This window comes from Babylonia areolata, chromosome 20, assembly GCF_041734735.1.
Source record: "Babylonia areolata isolate BAREFJ2019XMU chromosome 20, ASM4173473v1, whole genome shotgun sequence".
Lineage (NCBI taxonomy): Eukaryota > Metazoa > Mollusca > Gastropoda > Neogastropoda > Buccinidae > Babylonia > Babylonia areolata.
In genome coordinates, this window is record NC_134895.1 from 36,742,877 (window position 1) to 36,760,862 (window position 17,986).

Genomic DNA, 17,986 nt, shown 5'->3' on the forward strand with positions numbered 1-17,986 from the left:
AACCGCGCTCAAGATAAAACATGAAATCAACTCATGAGGCGGCTGGTAAACCATAACTGTACAAACAAAAGAAATATTATTTGAAGACATACACGTTTGTAGCCATATAAATCAGCAGTGTAAAACCTTCCATGGCCAGCCAGTGCTGGTAGCAGCCCCCCCACCCCCACCCCTACCACTCCCCCACCCCCTTAAGTTCTACTGGATCGGCATCAACAGTATTTTTGGCCTGGTGTGGTGGGCTGAGCTCTGAGCAACAAATGATGAATCAACAAACAAACAATGCTTTGATTTGCCACAGAGTGGAAATGTGGTCGGCCACTGTTGTAGGCTGAAGCAATGAAAGAGGGTTGCCTCTGTGTGTGTGTGTGTGTGTGTGTGTATGTGTGTGTCTCTGTGTGTGTGTCTCTGTATGTGTGTCTGCGTGTCTGTCTCGGTGTGTCTGTCTTGTCATCTGTCTGTGTGCTCATCGCTCAACTTACATCGTTTTGTCTGTGTGCTCATCGCTCAACTTACATCGTTTTGTCTGTGTGCTCATCGCTCAACTTTCGTCAGAGATTGATGTACACTTACAGTCAGGCCAACAGCAGAGTGAGAGCTGTATGATCAATGGTTTCTCCACTGCAGTGGGAATTCATTTACAGCTTAGTTGTTTGTTTTTTTGTTTTGGTTTTTTTAAGGACTATAACTCTCAAACTAGGAGGCAAGATTGCCTGTCCCAAAGCCCACTTGGCCTAAAGATGTAACTTGGGCAAGACATTCTCCACAAAAAAACAGCAACCCCAAAACAAAAACAAAAAACAACCAACCAACAACAACAAAAAACAGCAACCCCAAAACAAAAAAAAACAAACAAAAACAAACTAGCCCATACATCAGGAGACAGCAGTTGCCTCCTCTGCTGTTCTGATGGTCCTAGTTGGACATGACTAGCTATCATGCATTCATACACACCTACCTACCTACCTACCTACATGTATACTGTGTGTGCAGCATTGACGGGGGGAGCGATTGCTGGCATAGCTTCGGCAGTGCTGATTGTCTGTATCATTGCTGGAGCGTGCTTGTTCCTCTACTGCAGGTAAGCGAGAACCTGTGATGTCTGTATTTGTATTTGTATTTGTATTTCTCTTTTTTTGTCACAACAGATTTCTCTGTGTGAAATTCGGGGCTGCTCTCCCCAGGGAGAGCGCGTCGCTACACTGAGAGCGCCACCCCCCCTTTTTTTTTTCTTTTTTCCCCCCTGCGTGCAGTTTTTTTTTTTTTTTCCCTATTGAAGTGGATTTTTCTACTGAATTTTTGCCAAGGACAACCCTTTTGTTGCCGTTGGTTCTTTTACGTGTGCTAAGTGCGTGCTGCACACGGGACCTCGGTTTATCGTCTCATCCGAATGACTAGGGTCCAGACTAGCACTCAAGGTCTAGTGGAGGGGGAGAAAATATGGGCGTGAGCCGTGATTCAAACCGGCTCTATCTAGTCCATCACTCCATCTGCTGTCTGGGGGTACACTTCTCTTCTGTCTCTTTCATTGTTTTGTTTTACAACTCATGTCTAAACTACAACAACACACCAACAACAAAAAATTGAGACCTTCTGGGATGTTATTTGTAAGTGGAGTATCATGCGTTTGGGGGGATGGGCTGGGGAGTTGGGGTGGGGTGCGGAGGGAGAGGGGGGGGGGGGTTGCGGGGGCATGAGTGTGTGTGTGTGTGTGTATGTGGTGGGCGGGGGGTGCATGTGTGTGAGTGTGGGTGTGTGTGTGGGCTTGAGTGTGTGTTTGTAAGTGGGGATGGGGGAGCGGGGTTTTAGTGTGTTACATCGTGTGTGTGTATGTGTGTGTGCATGCGTGCGTGCGTATGTGTGTGTAGGTCTTTCTCTCTCTCTCTCAGTCTCTCCAAAGAAAAAGAAAGGATAGAAAATGAATTTCACTTTTTATATCGTTGTGAAGAGTATACAAATAGATGAAACAAACTTAACATCTTAAAATCTTTTTATTTTATTTTTTATATTGCTGTGAAGAATATACAAATAGATGAAACAGACGTAACATCTTAACATCATTAATCACAGAAAGAAGTGACTTGGTTGGTCTACTACGAAGAAATATGAATGATTATATAGCACTGACGGGTGCAATAGCCGAGTGGTTAAAGCGTTGGACTGTCAATCTGAGGGTCCCGGGTTCGAATCACGGTGACGGCGCCTGGTGGGTAAAGGGTGGAGATTTTTACGATCTCCCAGGTCAACATATGTGCAGACCTGCTAGTGCCTGAACCCCCTTCGTGTGTATATGCAAGCAGAAGATCAAATACGCACGTTAAAGATCCTGTAATCCATGTCAGCGTTCGGTGGGTTATGGAAACAAGAACATACCCAGCATGCACACCTCCGAAAACTGAGTATGGCTGCCTACATGGCGGGGTGAAAACGGTCATACATGTAAAAGCCCACTCGTGTGCATACGAGTGAACGCAGAAGAAGAAGATATATCACAGGGCCAGGTTACATGAGCAAACTTAATTCAATTCAGTTAAAAAATTCAGTTCAATTCAATTCAAAAACACTTTATTAATCCACATGGAAATTAACGTGTGCAATCACAGGCTCGTTGTAGACACCAAGATAAAAATGAACATATTTACCATACAATACACTAAAACAAGTCAAATATAAACTCTCAGTAGCTGACTAAAACACCCCCACACCCGCACACCCCCACACATGCAGACACATTAAGACAATAAAGTATTGCACAACAATGTATACCGATAGAAAACATCCAGCAAATAAAATATAAATATTTAACTCTCACCCTCACCCCACACACATACGTGTAAAGACAAGGTTGTGTACAACAATTAAAAAAAAAAAAAAAATCCAACAAATAGATCGTACATAAATGTAAAATGCACACACACACACACACACACACACACACACACACATGCGCATGTTAAGACAATAACATATTGCACAACAATGTAAACAAATAAAAACATCCAGCATATTATCCATCAAATAAATTGTGTTTATAAGTAAAATGCACACACACACACACACACACACACACACACACACACACACACACACACACACACACACACACACACACACACACACACACACACACACACACACACACACACACACACACACACACACACACACATGCATGAACGCTTGTGCGCCCGCACCCTCTCACAGCATATATCACGTCAATAAAATCAGTAAACTAACATTAAGATACATGAAATCCATTAAATCACAAGCACGTACACACAAAAGTAACGCTTGCCTGTGCTCAGCCACACAGTCCCACACAAAATGTCTGCACCCATGCACTCGCCCACCGAAGAGTTCAGGTGGTGCTGGGAGGAGGAGGTTTGTGTCACAGTCCTATGAGTGAGTGTATTGCATGCTTTGATTGTGTGCGCGAAGAGCTGAAGGAATGAATGAGCTAATGTAACGAGATGTTCTTGCGCATCGAGCTATGAACCTGCCACTTCTGTCCGATCATCGACTATTAATGTCATCATGTAGTTGGTGTGTTTCATCTATCAAAATTGTTTCCAGCACTAAGTGTTTTTTTTAATCGTTCCATATGCTTAGGAACATTCTCAGCTCTAAACAGTCGTTAAGAATGTTCCTAACTCCCCAGTGAATTCCATATGCTTAGGAACATTCTCAGCTCTAAGCAATCGTTAAGAATGTTCCTAACTCGCCAGGGAATTCCATATGCTTAGGAACATTCTCAGCTCTAAGCAAACTAAACGCAGCAAAGATCGCTTCATGCATCCTGGCCCATGAACAGAACTACACTACATGTGGAATTTGTTTTGATTCTTTTTCGTTTTTTTTTTTTTTCTTCATTTGGTAAAGCCTGCTGATCGCCATTGAATAATGATGATAGTGATAGTGATAATAATAGATAATGATAATGAATAATAGATAACAATGATAATATAATATTAGTAATAATAATAGTAATGATAATAATGATGTCAGTAATAATAATAATAAGTCAATAATATAGTAAATGATGATAATGATAATAATAAAATAATGATAGTATTTAAGTAGCGCTGAATCTTGTGCAGAGGCAAATGAAAGTGCTTTCACACCTGTCATTCACACGCATGCATAACTCTGAAACTGAAGAAACAGAAGACAAGGAAGAGGCAGTGGGGGGAGGCTATCTTGGGAAGAGGTGGGTTTTGAGGCCAGACTTGAAAGAGGTGAGTGCGGAAACCAGATGAATATCACTTAAACAGGAATGATTTCTTTGTTTGATACACTTTATTTTGTTTTATAGTATATATATATACTTCATTTTCATTTGTTTCCATTTGACTTCATTTGACGACAAGCTGTTTATGATAGTCTGTCGTTTTCAGCTATGACCATCAGAACAGCAGAGGAGGTAACTGCTGTCCTGACTATCTGAGCTAGAATTTGATTTTAGTGGAGAGTGTCTTGCCCAAGTTACATCCCCACTCTCTCGGCCAAGAGGGTTTTTTTTTTTAGGACAGTCGGCGTAGAGATGGTTACCCCATGGCTGCCGCACTAAGAGCCAGTGCAATTTTGCTTCCTTGTTTGAGAGTCATAGTCCTTCACAACAGACTAAGCTGTGAATAATTTCTCGTTGCAATGGAGAAACCATTGATAATACAGCTCTCACTTTGCTGTTGGCCTGACTGTGAACTTAACTCTCTCCATATGAACGGCGAAAGAGACGACGTTAACAGCGTTTCATCCCAATTACCATCATCAAAATATTGCAAGCAGAACGCTCTTATACTGAAGAGGTGAATGTTGACAAAGAATACCACAATTCTGACGACGGAAGCTAAAGGTTGGGTCATTCTGACACCCACTGGACATCCGAGGGGTCTGTGTAGAGGAGAAGAGAGGACTGGCTGTACTGAGTGAGTTAATTACCCCACGGCTGCCGCACTAAGAGCCAGTGCAATTTTGCTTCCTTGTTTGAGAGTCATAGTCCTTCACAACAGACTAAGCTGTGAATAATTTCTCGTTGCAATGGAGAAACCATTGATAATACAGCTCTCACTTTGCTGTTGGCCTGACTGTGAACTTATGTCACTTTTTTTTTATATCATAATTATTATTTATTTATTTATTTATTTATTTATGTAAGCTTATCTATTATTTATTCACCTTTTTTTTTCTCAAGGCCTGACTAAGCGCGTTGGGTTATGCTGCTGGTCAGGCATCTGCTTGGCAGATGTGGTGTAGCGTATATGGATTTGTCCGAACGCAGTGACGCCTCCTTGAGCCACTGAAACTGAAACTGAAACTGTGATATAAGCTGAGTGTTGGGCCATGTAGCCCCTTGTCAGACAGCATTTTCATTGCTGATGACATTAAAGTTGAACATTGTTTTGTCTCTGTCTCTCCCTCTCTGTCTCTGTCTCAGTCGGTCTCTGCCTGTCTCCCTCTGTCTCTGTCTGTCTGTCTTTCAACAGAGATATATGTATATATATCTTCCAGTATGGTATTGCTTCCATTTCTCCAGCCTTCTATTTCCCCATGTTGTGTTATAATTGTTGTGGTTTTTTCCGCTTGTTTTTATCATTTAAACAAACAAACAACAACAAAAAACCCCCAACAACAACAACAACAAAAGACGTTTTCAGAGATTCATCATATGAATCAAAAACAACGTTAACCAGTCAAGCATAAGGTTACAGCATTTTGAAAAAAAATATACACTCGGGTATTGTTCTGGTTTTGTTCTGGTTTTGTTTTCATTTCGATTAGTTTAGTTTAGTTTATTTCATTTTTACTTTACTTTTATTTACTTTATTTTGTTTTCTTTTGTTTCAGGAGCAGTATGCAAGAAAGGAAAAAGAAATTCAGCAAGCAGATAAAAACACCATCTTTCCAGGTAAATAAGCCTCTGATCGGAGGAGCAGTCACTCATTTCAGACTGCAGCTATGGTATTTTATGGACCACAAGGCAATGCTCTTTCTCTAGGCTTTGACCCTTGTGCCTTACGACATCTAATATGTCTTTAAAATCCGTCGATATTGCTGTCGTGAATCAGAATGATATCAAGGTCAACCTCTGGACAAAGTAATGTGACATTTTGTGGCGTTGGAAATGAATGAAACCTTTCCTTGAATTAGAATGAAATAATGATAATGATGATTTCATTTATAAAGCAATGATATCAAGATCAACCTCTGGACCAGGAAATGTGACGTTTTGTGGTGTTGGAAATGAGTGAAACCTTCCCTTGAATCAGAATGAAATAATGATAATAGTGATTTGATTTATAAAGCAATGATATCAAGGTCAACCTCTGAACCAAGAAATGTGACGTTTTGTGGCGATGAAAATGACTGAAACCTTCTCTTAACTCGGTGTAAAATTATAACAATATTAATAATGATTTGACTTATAGAGCGCCTTTCCATGTAAAACATTCTCAGTGGCACTGTACAATGTAAATACCAACGTTTAAGAACATGCATTTAAACACTGAAATGAAAATCTCACACGCATAACTCTTTAACAGTCAACGAACTAAACACTTAAAAACAAATTAATGTACACACACACACACACACACACACACACACACACACACACACACACACACACACACACAAACCCAGCTTCCCAACAGCACACTAAAGGAGCGTGGACTAGAGGGCGTTGATTGACTGAGCACAAAAGAAAATACCGTGATTTTCCGGCATATAATGCAATACAGCGCATGAGCCACACCCCAGATTGTAAAGAAAAAAGTTATCAGGAACAAGTATAAGGCACACATATCCGATAAGCTGCATTTGCTGAAAATCCTGGAAAAATGAAAAGTCTTCCTTATTGATTGCTCCCTGATGTTATATTCTGTTTTGTGATGTCAAATGAATTGAGGTTAATGTTGCTATCCATTGTGACAGATTGTATGTGGTTTAATGTGATGAAGTATGTTGTCAGGTACTGAGTTTGTTGTGAGAGGTGGCACCAAATGATGTTCAGAAGTTACCTTTCAGATTTAGATAGTGCGCATAACAGCGGATAAGACGCAGGGGTCAGATTTACAGAGATGCCAACTGTTACGATTTCGCCATATTTTGTTACGCTCGATCGCAGCTTGTTCTGACGTTACGCCAACGTCAAAATTGTTCTGACAAGTCCATTTTCAACTTCATAGCATGTTCACATGCTTTTACTATCGTAAAATTACCCAGACGCTTTAGACTTATCAATCATGAGGCCAGGTGCAGTCACTACTAACCTTGGTCTTACGTGATGATGCTCAGCTGATCGCGTGCGTTTTTACTTTGAAACAGCATTGACTGGACCAATCAGCTAAATAGTATCAGTTACACTGTGTTGCAGGTAGGTCCAAGTGTTTGTATACCTTGTAGTTAGAATGTACGTTTACTGACGTGGCTTGGAGCGTGTTCGTAACAAATTCAAAACGTTTCTACCAAATTTTCCTGATTGCTCCTACAAACTCTTGACAGGGTTTGGCCTCTCTGGATGTGAGTAAAAATGTTGAGCCTGACAGGCTGGAAATCACAGTGGATGAAGCAACGTGTAAGTAGAGTTCCAATGATGATGTCAGGACTTCGTTGTTTTGACATGACTATGGTAGCAACAGCGAACAACCGGTCAATGCTGGACTTCTTGTTTGTCATTTTGATGTGTGCCTTATATTATTCTCTGCAGTGTGTATTGTTAGAATTGGAAAATCATAAAAATTTGGTGGCTGTGTCTTATGATCTGTTGTGCCTTGTTGGTAAAATGTGGGGCAAGGAAAATGGATCTTGAGCTTTTGTTTTCACAGGGATGAGTTGTGTGTGTGTGTGTGGGTGTGTGTGTTTGTGTGTGTGTGTTTGTGTGTGGGTGTGTGTTAAGCGTATGTGTGCTGTTTCTTTATATGTGTGTGTTAGTGTGTGTGTGTGTGTTAGTGTGTATGTGTGTGTGTGTTAGTGTGTGTGTTAGTGTGTGTGTGTGTGTGTGTGTGTGTGTGTGTGTTTGAGTGTGTGTTATGAGAATGTTTGCTGTTTGTTTGTATATGTGTGCGTGCGCGCGCGAGCGTGTGTGTGTGTGTGTGTGTGTGTTAGTGTGTGTGTGTGTGTGTGTGTGTGTGTTAGTGTGTGTGTGTGTGTGTGTGTGTGTGTTTTAGTGTGTGTGTGTGTGTGTTAGTGTGTGTGTGTGTGTTTGTGTGCATGTAAGAAGCATCTTTTTTCTTTCTTTTTTTTTTTTTTTTGGTCATCAGTGTCACTTTCAAATATCACAAAAATCTTTTCATTTTTTTCTCTTATTCGGTTTAATCAATCAATCAATCAGTTAATTGTAATTAATTGATTGATTAATCAATTAAGTAATTTTTACTTTGTGTACAAAATAGAAACATCCATGCAAATTTATTGTCACTGTACTACTCTGCAATAGCTTATTGTATTAATGGCAAACTTCATCTACAGTGATATGCATGAACTGTGCGAAATGCTGATAACGATGATGATGATAAGGGTTCATTGTGAAAAATATAGCCTTCAGTGCAAGGGGGGAAAAACCCAACAAACTTTGTGTGTGTGTGTGTGTGTGTCTGTGTGTGTCTGTGTGTGTGTGGGTGGGTGGGGTTAGTTGTGTTTGTGTGCATGTAAGAAGCATTTTTTTTTTTTTTAATAATTTTTTTGTTGTTGTCATTGTCACTTTCAGATATCACAAACAAAGATTTCATTTTATTCTCTTATTCGGTTTTATTGATTGGTTGATTGATTGATTAATTAATTAATTAATTGATTAATTGATTGATTAATATATTTTTACTTTGTGTACAAAGTAGAAACATCCTTGCAAACTGATTGTCGCTGTAGTACTCTGCGGTAGCTTATTAGTGTGACTCCACCTACAGTGATATGCAAGAACTGTGCAAAATACTGATAATTAAAACGATGATGATGATGTTGTTTCCATGTGAGAAATATAGCCTTCAATGCAAGGAGAGGGGAAAAAAACAAACCAACCCCAAAACAATCAACAACAAACAGATTACTTTGTGTTAATTCTTCTTCTTCTTCTGCGTTCACTCGTATGTATACGAGTGGGCTTTTATGTGTATGACTGTTTTTACCCCACCATGTAGGCAGCCATACTCCGTTTTGGGGGGTGTGCATGCTGGGTATGTTATTGTTTCCATAACCCACCGAACGCTGACATGGATAACAGGATCTTTAACGTGCGTATGTGATCTTCTGCTTGCATATACACACGAAGGGGGGTTCAGGCACTAGCAGGTCTGCACACAAAACAATCAACAACAAACAGATTACTTTGTGTTAATTCTTCTTCACTAGCAGGTCTGCACACATGTTGACCTGGGAGATCGTAAAAATCTCCACCCTTTACCCACCAGGCACCGTCACCGTGATTCGAACCCGGGACCCTCAGATTGACAGTCCAACGCTTTAACCACTCGGCTATTGCGCCCTGTCCTTTGTGTTCATTGAATGGTGCCAAAGGATCAGTGCAGTCTGGTGCTGCGTTTCAGGAACACAGAGGGCGGGTGGTGGGTGTGGATAACCGTGGGGCCAGCATCCCCGATGACAGCCTTCAGGATGACCACCCCATTCACAAGTTCTCTCCTCCTTTGGTCCCCCAGGTTAGTGTTTCAGATCATGTCACCTCCGCCCAACCCCCTCCCCCCCCCACCCCCTCACCACCCCCCCAGGGCATGTGTGTGTGTGTGTGTGTGTGTGAAGGTGGGGTGTTGGAGGGTTTGGGGGGGTTGTGTGTGTGTGTGTCTGTGTGTTGTGTGTGTGTGTGTGTTGTGTGTGTGAAGGTGTGTGTGTGTGTGTGTATGTGTGCTATGTATTTGTGTGGTGTGGTGTGTGTGTGTGCGTGTGTGTGTGTGTGTGTGTGTGTGTGTGTGTGTGTGTGTGTGTGTGTGTGTGTGTGCCATGTTATTAAAATTAAAAAAAAAGAAATACGTGATTTTTCCAGAAAAATGAAAATTGTTGATAGAAGAGCTGGTGTTGTTTGCCTACTGTGGTGTTGGTGTGTTGACATCAGCGTCAGTTTGTTGATAGAAGTGTTGGTGCTTACAGCAGTTTGTTGTGGTTGACAGTTGTTGACAGCAGTGTTGGTTGTTGATAGCAGTGTTGGTTTGCTGACAGAAGTGTGTGGATTGTTGACAGAAGTATTGTTTTGTTGACAACAGTGTGGGTTTGTTGACAGAAGTGTGTGGATTGTTGACAGAAGTGTGTGTGGATTGTTGACAGCAGTGTGGGGTTTGTTGACAGCAGTGTGGGGTTTGTTGATAGCAGTGTGTGGATTGTTGACAGCAGTGTGGATTGTTGACAGAAGTGTGTGGATTGTTGACAGAAGTGTGGATTGTTGACAGAAGTGTGTGGATTGTTGACAGAAGTGTGGATTGTTGACAGAAGTGTGTGGATTGTTGACAGAAGTGTGTGGATTGTTGACAGAAGTGTGGATTGTTGACAGAAGTGTGTGGATTGTTGACAGCAGTGTGGGTTTGTTGACAGCAGTGTGGGATTTGTTGACAGCAGTGTGTGGATTGTTGACAGCAGCATGGATTGTTGACAGAAGTGTGGGGTTGTTGACAGCAGTGTGTGGATTGTTGACAGCAGTGTAGATTGTTGACAGAAGTGTGGGGTTGTTGACAGCAGTGTGTGGAGTGGATTGTTGACAGCAGTGTGGATTGTTGACAGAAGTGTGGGGTTGTTGACAGTAGTGTGGGGTTGTTGACAGCAGTGTTATATTTTATATTTTTTATTTTTTGTGTACAGCAGTGCTGGTTGTTAACAACATTGTAGTTTTGTTAACAGCAGTGTTTGTTGTTGACAGCAGTTTTTGTTTTTTATATACAGCAGTGTTGGTTGTTAACTGCAGTGTTGGCTTGTTGACAGCATTGTGGGTTTGCTGATAGAAGTGTGGGGGATTGTTGTCAACAGCAGACGGGTGCAATAGCCGAGTGGTTAAAGCGTTGGACTTTCAATCTAAGGGTCCAGGGTTCGAATCACGGTGACAGTGCCTGGTGGGTAAAGGGTAGAGATTTTTGCGATCTCCCAGATCAACATATGTGCAGACCTGCTAGTGCCTGAACCCCCTTCGTGTGTATATGCAAGCAGAAGATCAAATACGCACGTTGAAGATCCTGTAATCCATGTCAGCATTTAGTGGGTTATGGAAACAAGAACATACCCGGCATGCACGCCCCCGAAAGCAGAGTATGGCTGCCTACAAGGCGGGGTAAAAACGGTCATACACGTAAAAGCCCACTCGTGTGCATACGAGTGAACGTGGGAGTTGCAGCCCTCGAACGAAGAAGAAGAAGAAGTTGTCAACAGCAGTGTGGGGATTGTTGACAACAACAGTATGGGGATTGTTGACAACAGCAGTATGGGGATTGTTGACAACAACAGCTGTGTGGAGATTGTTGACAACAACAGTATGGGGATTGTTGACAACAGCAGTATGGGGATTGTTGACAACAACAGCTGTGTGGAGATTGTTGACAACAACAACAACAACAGTATGGGGATTGTTGACTGTTGACAACAACAATATTGGGACAGTTGGGATTGTTGACAGTATGGGGATTGTTGACAACAGCAGTATGGGGATTGTTGACAGCACCAGCAATGTGGGGATTGTTGACAACAGCAGTATGGGGATTGTTGACAGTATGGGGATTGTTGACAACAGCAGTATGGGGATTGTTGACAGCAACAGCAATGTGGAGATTGTTGACAATAGCAGTATGGGGATTGTTGACAGCATGGGGATTATTGACAACAGCAGTATGGGGGTTGTTGACAGCAACAGCAATGTGGGGATTGTTGACAACAGCAGTATGGGGATTGTTGACAACAGCAGTATGGGGATTGTTGACAGCAACAGCAATGTGGGGATTGTTGACAACAGCAGTGTCTCTCTCTGTTTGACTGCAGACTAGCAGCAGCGTTGACAGCGGTTGCGACGTGAACTCTCCCCCTGTCACCCCCACCCCCGCCTCTCCAGAGCCGGAGCCGGTTCCTGGACCAGACCCCCAGCCTCCAGCCCGTGGGGCCCCCCTCGGCCCCGCCCCCGACCCCACCCCCGCCCCCACCCCCACCTCGCTGGAGCAGGATTGCAGCACCACCAACCCCGAGGATAACAGCAGCAGCACGGACCCAGTCTCTCAGGGGGACAGCGGCAGCACAAGCATCACGCCGTACGTCATTGCCACCAACGTGGCCCCTCCCGATGAGTCTGGGGATGGGGGCGGCGTGTTGGGGTCAGAGGTCGGCGTGGTGACCCCTCCCACTGGTGGCTGGGGGCAGGGTGGAGAGCAGATGGTGTTCTTCGTCGTCCGCCCTGAGCTTCCTCACGCAGCTGAGACCGCATCTTGCGGGGGTGAGCCAAAGAAGCAGAATGACGTTGCCAGCTATGTCACGGTGACCACTGCAGGTCCTGTCCGCCCGGATCTCTCAGGGGATGAGGAGGAGGAGGAGGATGAGGACAGCCACTCTACCTTTGGAGAACAGTTTGATGAGCTAACCCCCCGAGCCCACGAAGATGTGGTGGTGGCAGAGCCTCAGCCCAGCAAGGAGGCGGGAACACGGATGAACCCTGCTTACGTGCAGTACCCACTGCTGTTGCAGAGCACGGACCCCAGCCCACAGGTCCTTGCAGACCTGACGACTGATTCTCGCATTCCTGAGCAGTGCGGGGTGGCTGGACTTCACTCGGGGTACATCTCTCATGCTGCAGTCTCTAGCCCCCACATCAATCGTTCAGGAGAGCGTGAAGAGGGGAATGAGGATGGGGGGCAGCGTCTGGCGCCTGCTGAAGAAACCCCAACACCCAGCAGTCAGCGTCAGGTGGGGAGGAAGCGTGAGGGGGGCAGGGGCGAGCCAGCAGGTGACGGTTACCTGCCCCTCTCCTCCGTCCCTGGCGCCATCTGCCCCCCAGCCAGTCATCTGTCTGTCGATACATGTTCCGAAATCAGTGACAGCATCACTCTGCCTGAGCTCCCTGACGACGGCATCGACGACAATAGTTCCACATCCATTGGTGATGTAGAGATAAACGACGACAATGGAAATGACCTCAGTATCGATGTGTCGTACAACACTGAATTGAAGAAGGGGAGCAGGGGTCCACCCATGGTGAACAGCAATGGTTATGTCTTCTTTGACTGTCCCCCGCTCAGCAGTGGCGAGCACAAAGCTGGCTCTGGCATGCAGCAAATCAAGCTGGACGACAATGGCTACGTCCACTTACCGAGCCCCACGTCTGGAGACTGCCCAGGTGAGCAGAAAGTGCTGCCCCACAACTTCATGCGGTTGGACTCTGGTTACATTTCCCCGCTGCCAGAGCCAGTGTCACCCACATCATGGCAACAGCATTGATACTCTGGACGTGACACTGATCACCCTCCGTCTTGCCCTTTGTGTGGTTTTTCTTTTTGTTGTTTTTTTTTTTTTGGCTTCCCCAATTCTGCATCATTTCAGTAGCATTATTCCCATGCCACTCATTGCAAGTCTCCCAGTCTCCCATACACAGCCACACCTGGGTTCCAGTCCCAGTCACTAAAATGGCACAGGGAACTATGGATGTAAGGTCGCCAGGTGCCCACACACCAGAGGAGACCCTGCTCTGCTGCTGTGTCACTTTGGTGGAGTTTTCAGAAGTGCCTGTCCTGATTTAATGTACAAAATACACCACCTGCTAAGCTCCTTACTGACAACAGTAATTGTTCAGTCGCGGAGCCAATATATATTTTGATAAGTTTTCTAATTATATTTTTCTGCTGGCCACACATGTGGGATTTTGGATTTTGAAAAAGAATTATTAAAAAACACCCATTTATCCACACAAGCATTTACTGTAAAGCCCTGTGTACATAAGACCAGAAATGTGCACAATAAATGTGTAACTTCTTGTGTACCATAAACATATAACTTTTACTAGAAGCATGAACTGCAACATATTGAATCACTACCCCCGGAAGCGGAGTATAGCTACCTACGTGGCGGGGTAAGAACAGTCATACACGTAAAAGCCCACTCGTTTACATACGAGTGAATGTGGGAGTTGCAGCCCACGAACGCAGAAGAGGCAGAAGAAGAATCACTGCCTGTTTTGTTTATTGTTTGATGTGTTGACCATGAGCATAAACTGAAATGACAGATTACAGCTCTTTTTTCAGCAATAAGCAGTTAACATTTCACTCGAGTCTCAATGTCTTCCGTTGGTGTTTATATATATATATTTAATATACCTCCACATGCCAGACTGTTTTACAATAGACAGATAGCACATATAGCAGTTACTGGTTGTAACAGCCTCAAACTATGCCCTAGCTGGATTTTACTGAGAGGATCAATTTTGGAGATCTGTACCTATATATATACCTGTGTACAGCTACAACAGAATATTTTTTATGAAACACCAGAAAAATGAATTTTTCTGTAAGTACGTTTTCAGTATGTATACATCATTGTATTTTTCATTGTACACGACCAGGGCTTTTGCGTCATTAGATTGGGCGTACCAAATATCCTTTTGTTATCATTATTATTATTGTTTGTTATTATTATCATTATTGATCATTTATTGACCAACTACATGCTAGATTCTGTTGTGGATTTAAAAAAAAAATGTTTTCATTTTTTGTTGTTTGTTTATTTGTTATTGAAATGAGCTCATTCTCTCAGCTAATTCCACCTTTGATAGGATTGCTGATTTATATTTTTGGCTGATTTACTTGTTGATTGGATGTATTACGTTTTGTTTATATATATATATATATATATATATATATATATACACCTCCACATTAATAGATCCAAGTGGTATGTTAGACACTGTAGACACTGCCAGGTTTGCTTGCTTCATTTGATTTTTGAAGAGTTTGTCAGTGTAGCTGGATATCTCTTTGGCTGTTTGTTCGTTTGTTTCATGTTTAAGATCAATTTTGTTGGTGTTTGTTTTGAGTCCAAAATTTCGTTTGGATATATATATATATTTTTTTATAATGTAAATTGATTTGTATCTCCCACTTTTTATATATTTGCAGGATGGTTGGTTTATTGTGTCTCAGATGAATGCTAGGAAATAACTTTTCCAGATATTTTTTTGTAATCAAAAAACAGAAAAAGGGAAGAAATCGCCTGTTCTTGTTTAAAAGAACAACAACAAATAAACAAACAAAACACCCCAAACAAAACCTTATTGGGTATTTCATAGGATAACACGGTTATTACTGACATTGATTTGAAGAAAAAAAAATTAATACAAGGCAAAGCACAAGATCAACCAAGCGGTTATGATATTGATTTCAGGTTTCATTATAGTTTACAATAATTCCTATTGTATTCTATTCCGTATTATGACTATTTGACCAATCAAAAGCTTGATTTCCATTGCAATGCTGTTTAAAAAAAAAAAAAAAAATTGTTTTGTTTTATTTTCTTTATTTTCTTTTTTATGATTTGCATATATTTATCTGTTGCTAATGTACAGATTTATGACTGTTTGCATCCCAGTTTGGTTTGTTTTCAAAAAAATCTACACCACTGGTCACAAGAGTGGCATATCATACATTTTAAAGATGATCTTTTACTGTTACTGTGATGAAACAAAAGTAATGATGACAAACCATGAAACATTTTATTTGTGTGATGAGATCGGAGATTTTTGGTTTGGAGACACTTGATATTGTTATGTTTTTTGTTTTTTTTAAAAACTTAAATCAATCATTTTCTATATGTAACACACACACACACACACACACACACACACACACACACACACACGCACTTTCACTTACTCGCATGCGTACACAGTAATTGATATGGTTATGTTTTTTTGTTCTTTGTTTATTTTTAAACAAAACCATCATTTTCTATATGTAACACACACACACACACACACACACACACGCACACACACACTTTCACTTACTCGCATGCGTACACAGTAATTCCCCCCACCCACCCCTCCCCCTCCTCCCACTCGATTTTTTTCCTACCCTCGTCTAGTATCACTTGCAGTGAAAAGACGTTAAACTAAAGAATGAACACTTGATATGGACATCTAAGTTGTTTTTAGGATAATGAATATATTGTATTGTATTGTATTGTATTGTATTGTATTGTATTTGTATTGTATTTATCTTTTTATCACAACAGATTTCTCTGTGTGAAATTCGGGCTGCTCTCACCGGGAAGAGCGCGTCGCTACACTGACAAGTGCCACCCATTTTTTATGGTATTTTTTCTGCCTGCAGTTCAGTTTTGTTTGTTTTCCTATCAAAGTGGAATTTTTCTATACAGTTTTGCCAGGGACAAGCCCCCTTTGTTGCCGTGGGTTCTTTTTTTTTTTTTTTTTATCTCAAGGAAAAAGCTAAAGGGGGTGAGGGTGGGGGGTTGTGGGGGGGTTGGGGGGTGGGGGTGGGGGTATTGTACAGTGATGTTCTGTGTGTTTCCCTGTCTTCAGTCGATATCTGTGTTTCCGTGTGTGTCTTTACTTTAGTGTCTGTTTGATCTCTTTCTTTCTCTGCATCTGTCTGTCTCCATCCGTCTCTATAAATTATCTCTTTCTCCACCGGCACCTCTGGTCTCTTTTATATATATATATATATAATTTTTTTTTTTTTTTTTTTTAATTAATTTTTATGTATATATTTTTTATATATATATTTTTTACTTTGCTCCTTTGTAGGCAAGGACAGCATGTGAGAAAAGTAACAAAGGCTAAAGTTTGACCCTTGTTTGTAAAGATAAGATTTTTGTCTTGTCTTGTCTTGTCTAAACTTGTGTAGAGAAGTCTGAAACTGGGGGTGTGGATTCATTGCTGGTAACATGTTGGTTCTGTTCATTGTTCTTCATCATCACTTGCTGTTGGGAGATTTCCATGATGCGAATGCATACGTTATGCATACTTGTTGTATGTTTGCGTATGTAGTTTTCACTCAGATGCATGTAGCGCAATGTGTGGATGTGTGTATGTGTGTATGTATGTATGTATGTATGTATAACCAACTTGTTTTAATGTGTGTGTTGTCTATGAACAAAAATTGCTAAAACTTTAGCACACTTGTATATGTTTTTGTATTTGTCATTGGATTTTTAAAGTGATGTATGACTGTTATGTTCCAGATGAAATCTTCAGGGTTTAATTTTTTTTTTTTAATTTTTTTTTTATTGGTGTCATAGTCCTTGCCCTGAAGTCTCCCCCCCCCCCCCTCCTGTTCAAATGTCACAGCAACATTGCAAGTCTTTTGAAAGACATTAGGGATTTAATTTATTTCATGTGGCCCATCAATTTTCAGTAATCAGTGGCAGTAATTTGCTTCATGTTGATTAGTGTTATCAGAATGTATTGCTCATGAGTTGATTGCATTCTGTTAAAAAAAAAAAAAGTACTTAAAAAAGGAAGTAAATAATGACAGTACTGAACTCACATAATGCAGGGAGAACGAACAGAAATTTTGACACAAAATGAGACAAATAGGTGACACGTTTCAAACCTTGGAGACTTCTGAAGCCAAAACAGTAAAAAACATAAACAGGGTTTTTGAAGAAAATAGTGGGGGCTTCCTGGAACTTTTTTTTTTTTAACCGTCATTCTAGGGTGAGGCTCACCCTACGGATGCATGACCTAACTAAACTCTGCATCACAAAATTCTTTTAAGCCTGCTTTGAAAACATGCCCTTTCCAATAAGAATAAGTTTCCAGGTGCTGGTCTCGGTATGATCTGGTTCCAGATGCATGTTTTATCGTGGGGAAGCCGTTTTCCGTTTTTTTTATGTGGCAGGGCGCTTGCGAGCGTTCGTGCATTTCGTGTGTGTGCGTGTGCGTGTGCGTGTGTGTGCTTGTTGCAGGGATGAGTCTTCTTTTAGAGGGCTTCGTGGGTAGGAGGGTGGGTGATTGGTTGTTCACTGGAGGCACCGTGTGCGAGTGTACTCTGTGTGTGGGGTGGGGGATATG

At 41.8% G+C, this 17,986-nt stretch overlaps 1 protein-coding gene across 2 annotated transcripts in view; it reads left to right on the plus strand.

Annotated features, from left to right (window-relative positions):
• The window catches only part of LOC143295468 (uncharacterized), a 64,118-nt gene extending 48,075 nt beyond the window's left edge, over positions 1 to 16,043 (plus strand). The window contains exons 14-17 of one of the 2 annotated variants that reach the window (XM_076607183.1): positions 994 to 1,081; positions 5,845 to 5,905; positions 9,537 to 9,647; positions 11,959 to 16,043. In XM_076607183.1, coding sequence (XP_076463298.1) covers positions 994 to 1,081; positions 5,845 to 5,905; positions 9,537 to 9,647; positions 11,959 to 13,401 — 1,703 coding nt within the window. In that variant the 3' untranslated portion in view covers positions 13,402 to 16,043. The remainder of the gene's footprint in view (positions 1 to 993; positions 1,082 to 5,844; positions 5,906 to 9,536; positions 9,648 to 11,958) is intronic. The other variant, XM_076607182.1, reaches the window with a different exon arrangement.
• Positions 16,044 to 17,986: the final 1,943 nt, after the last annotated feature.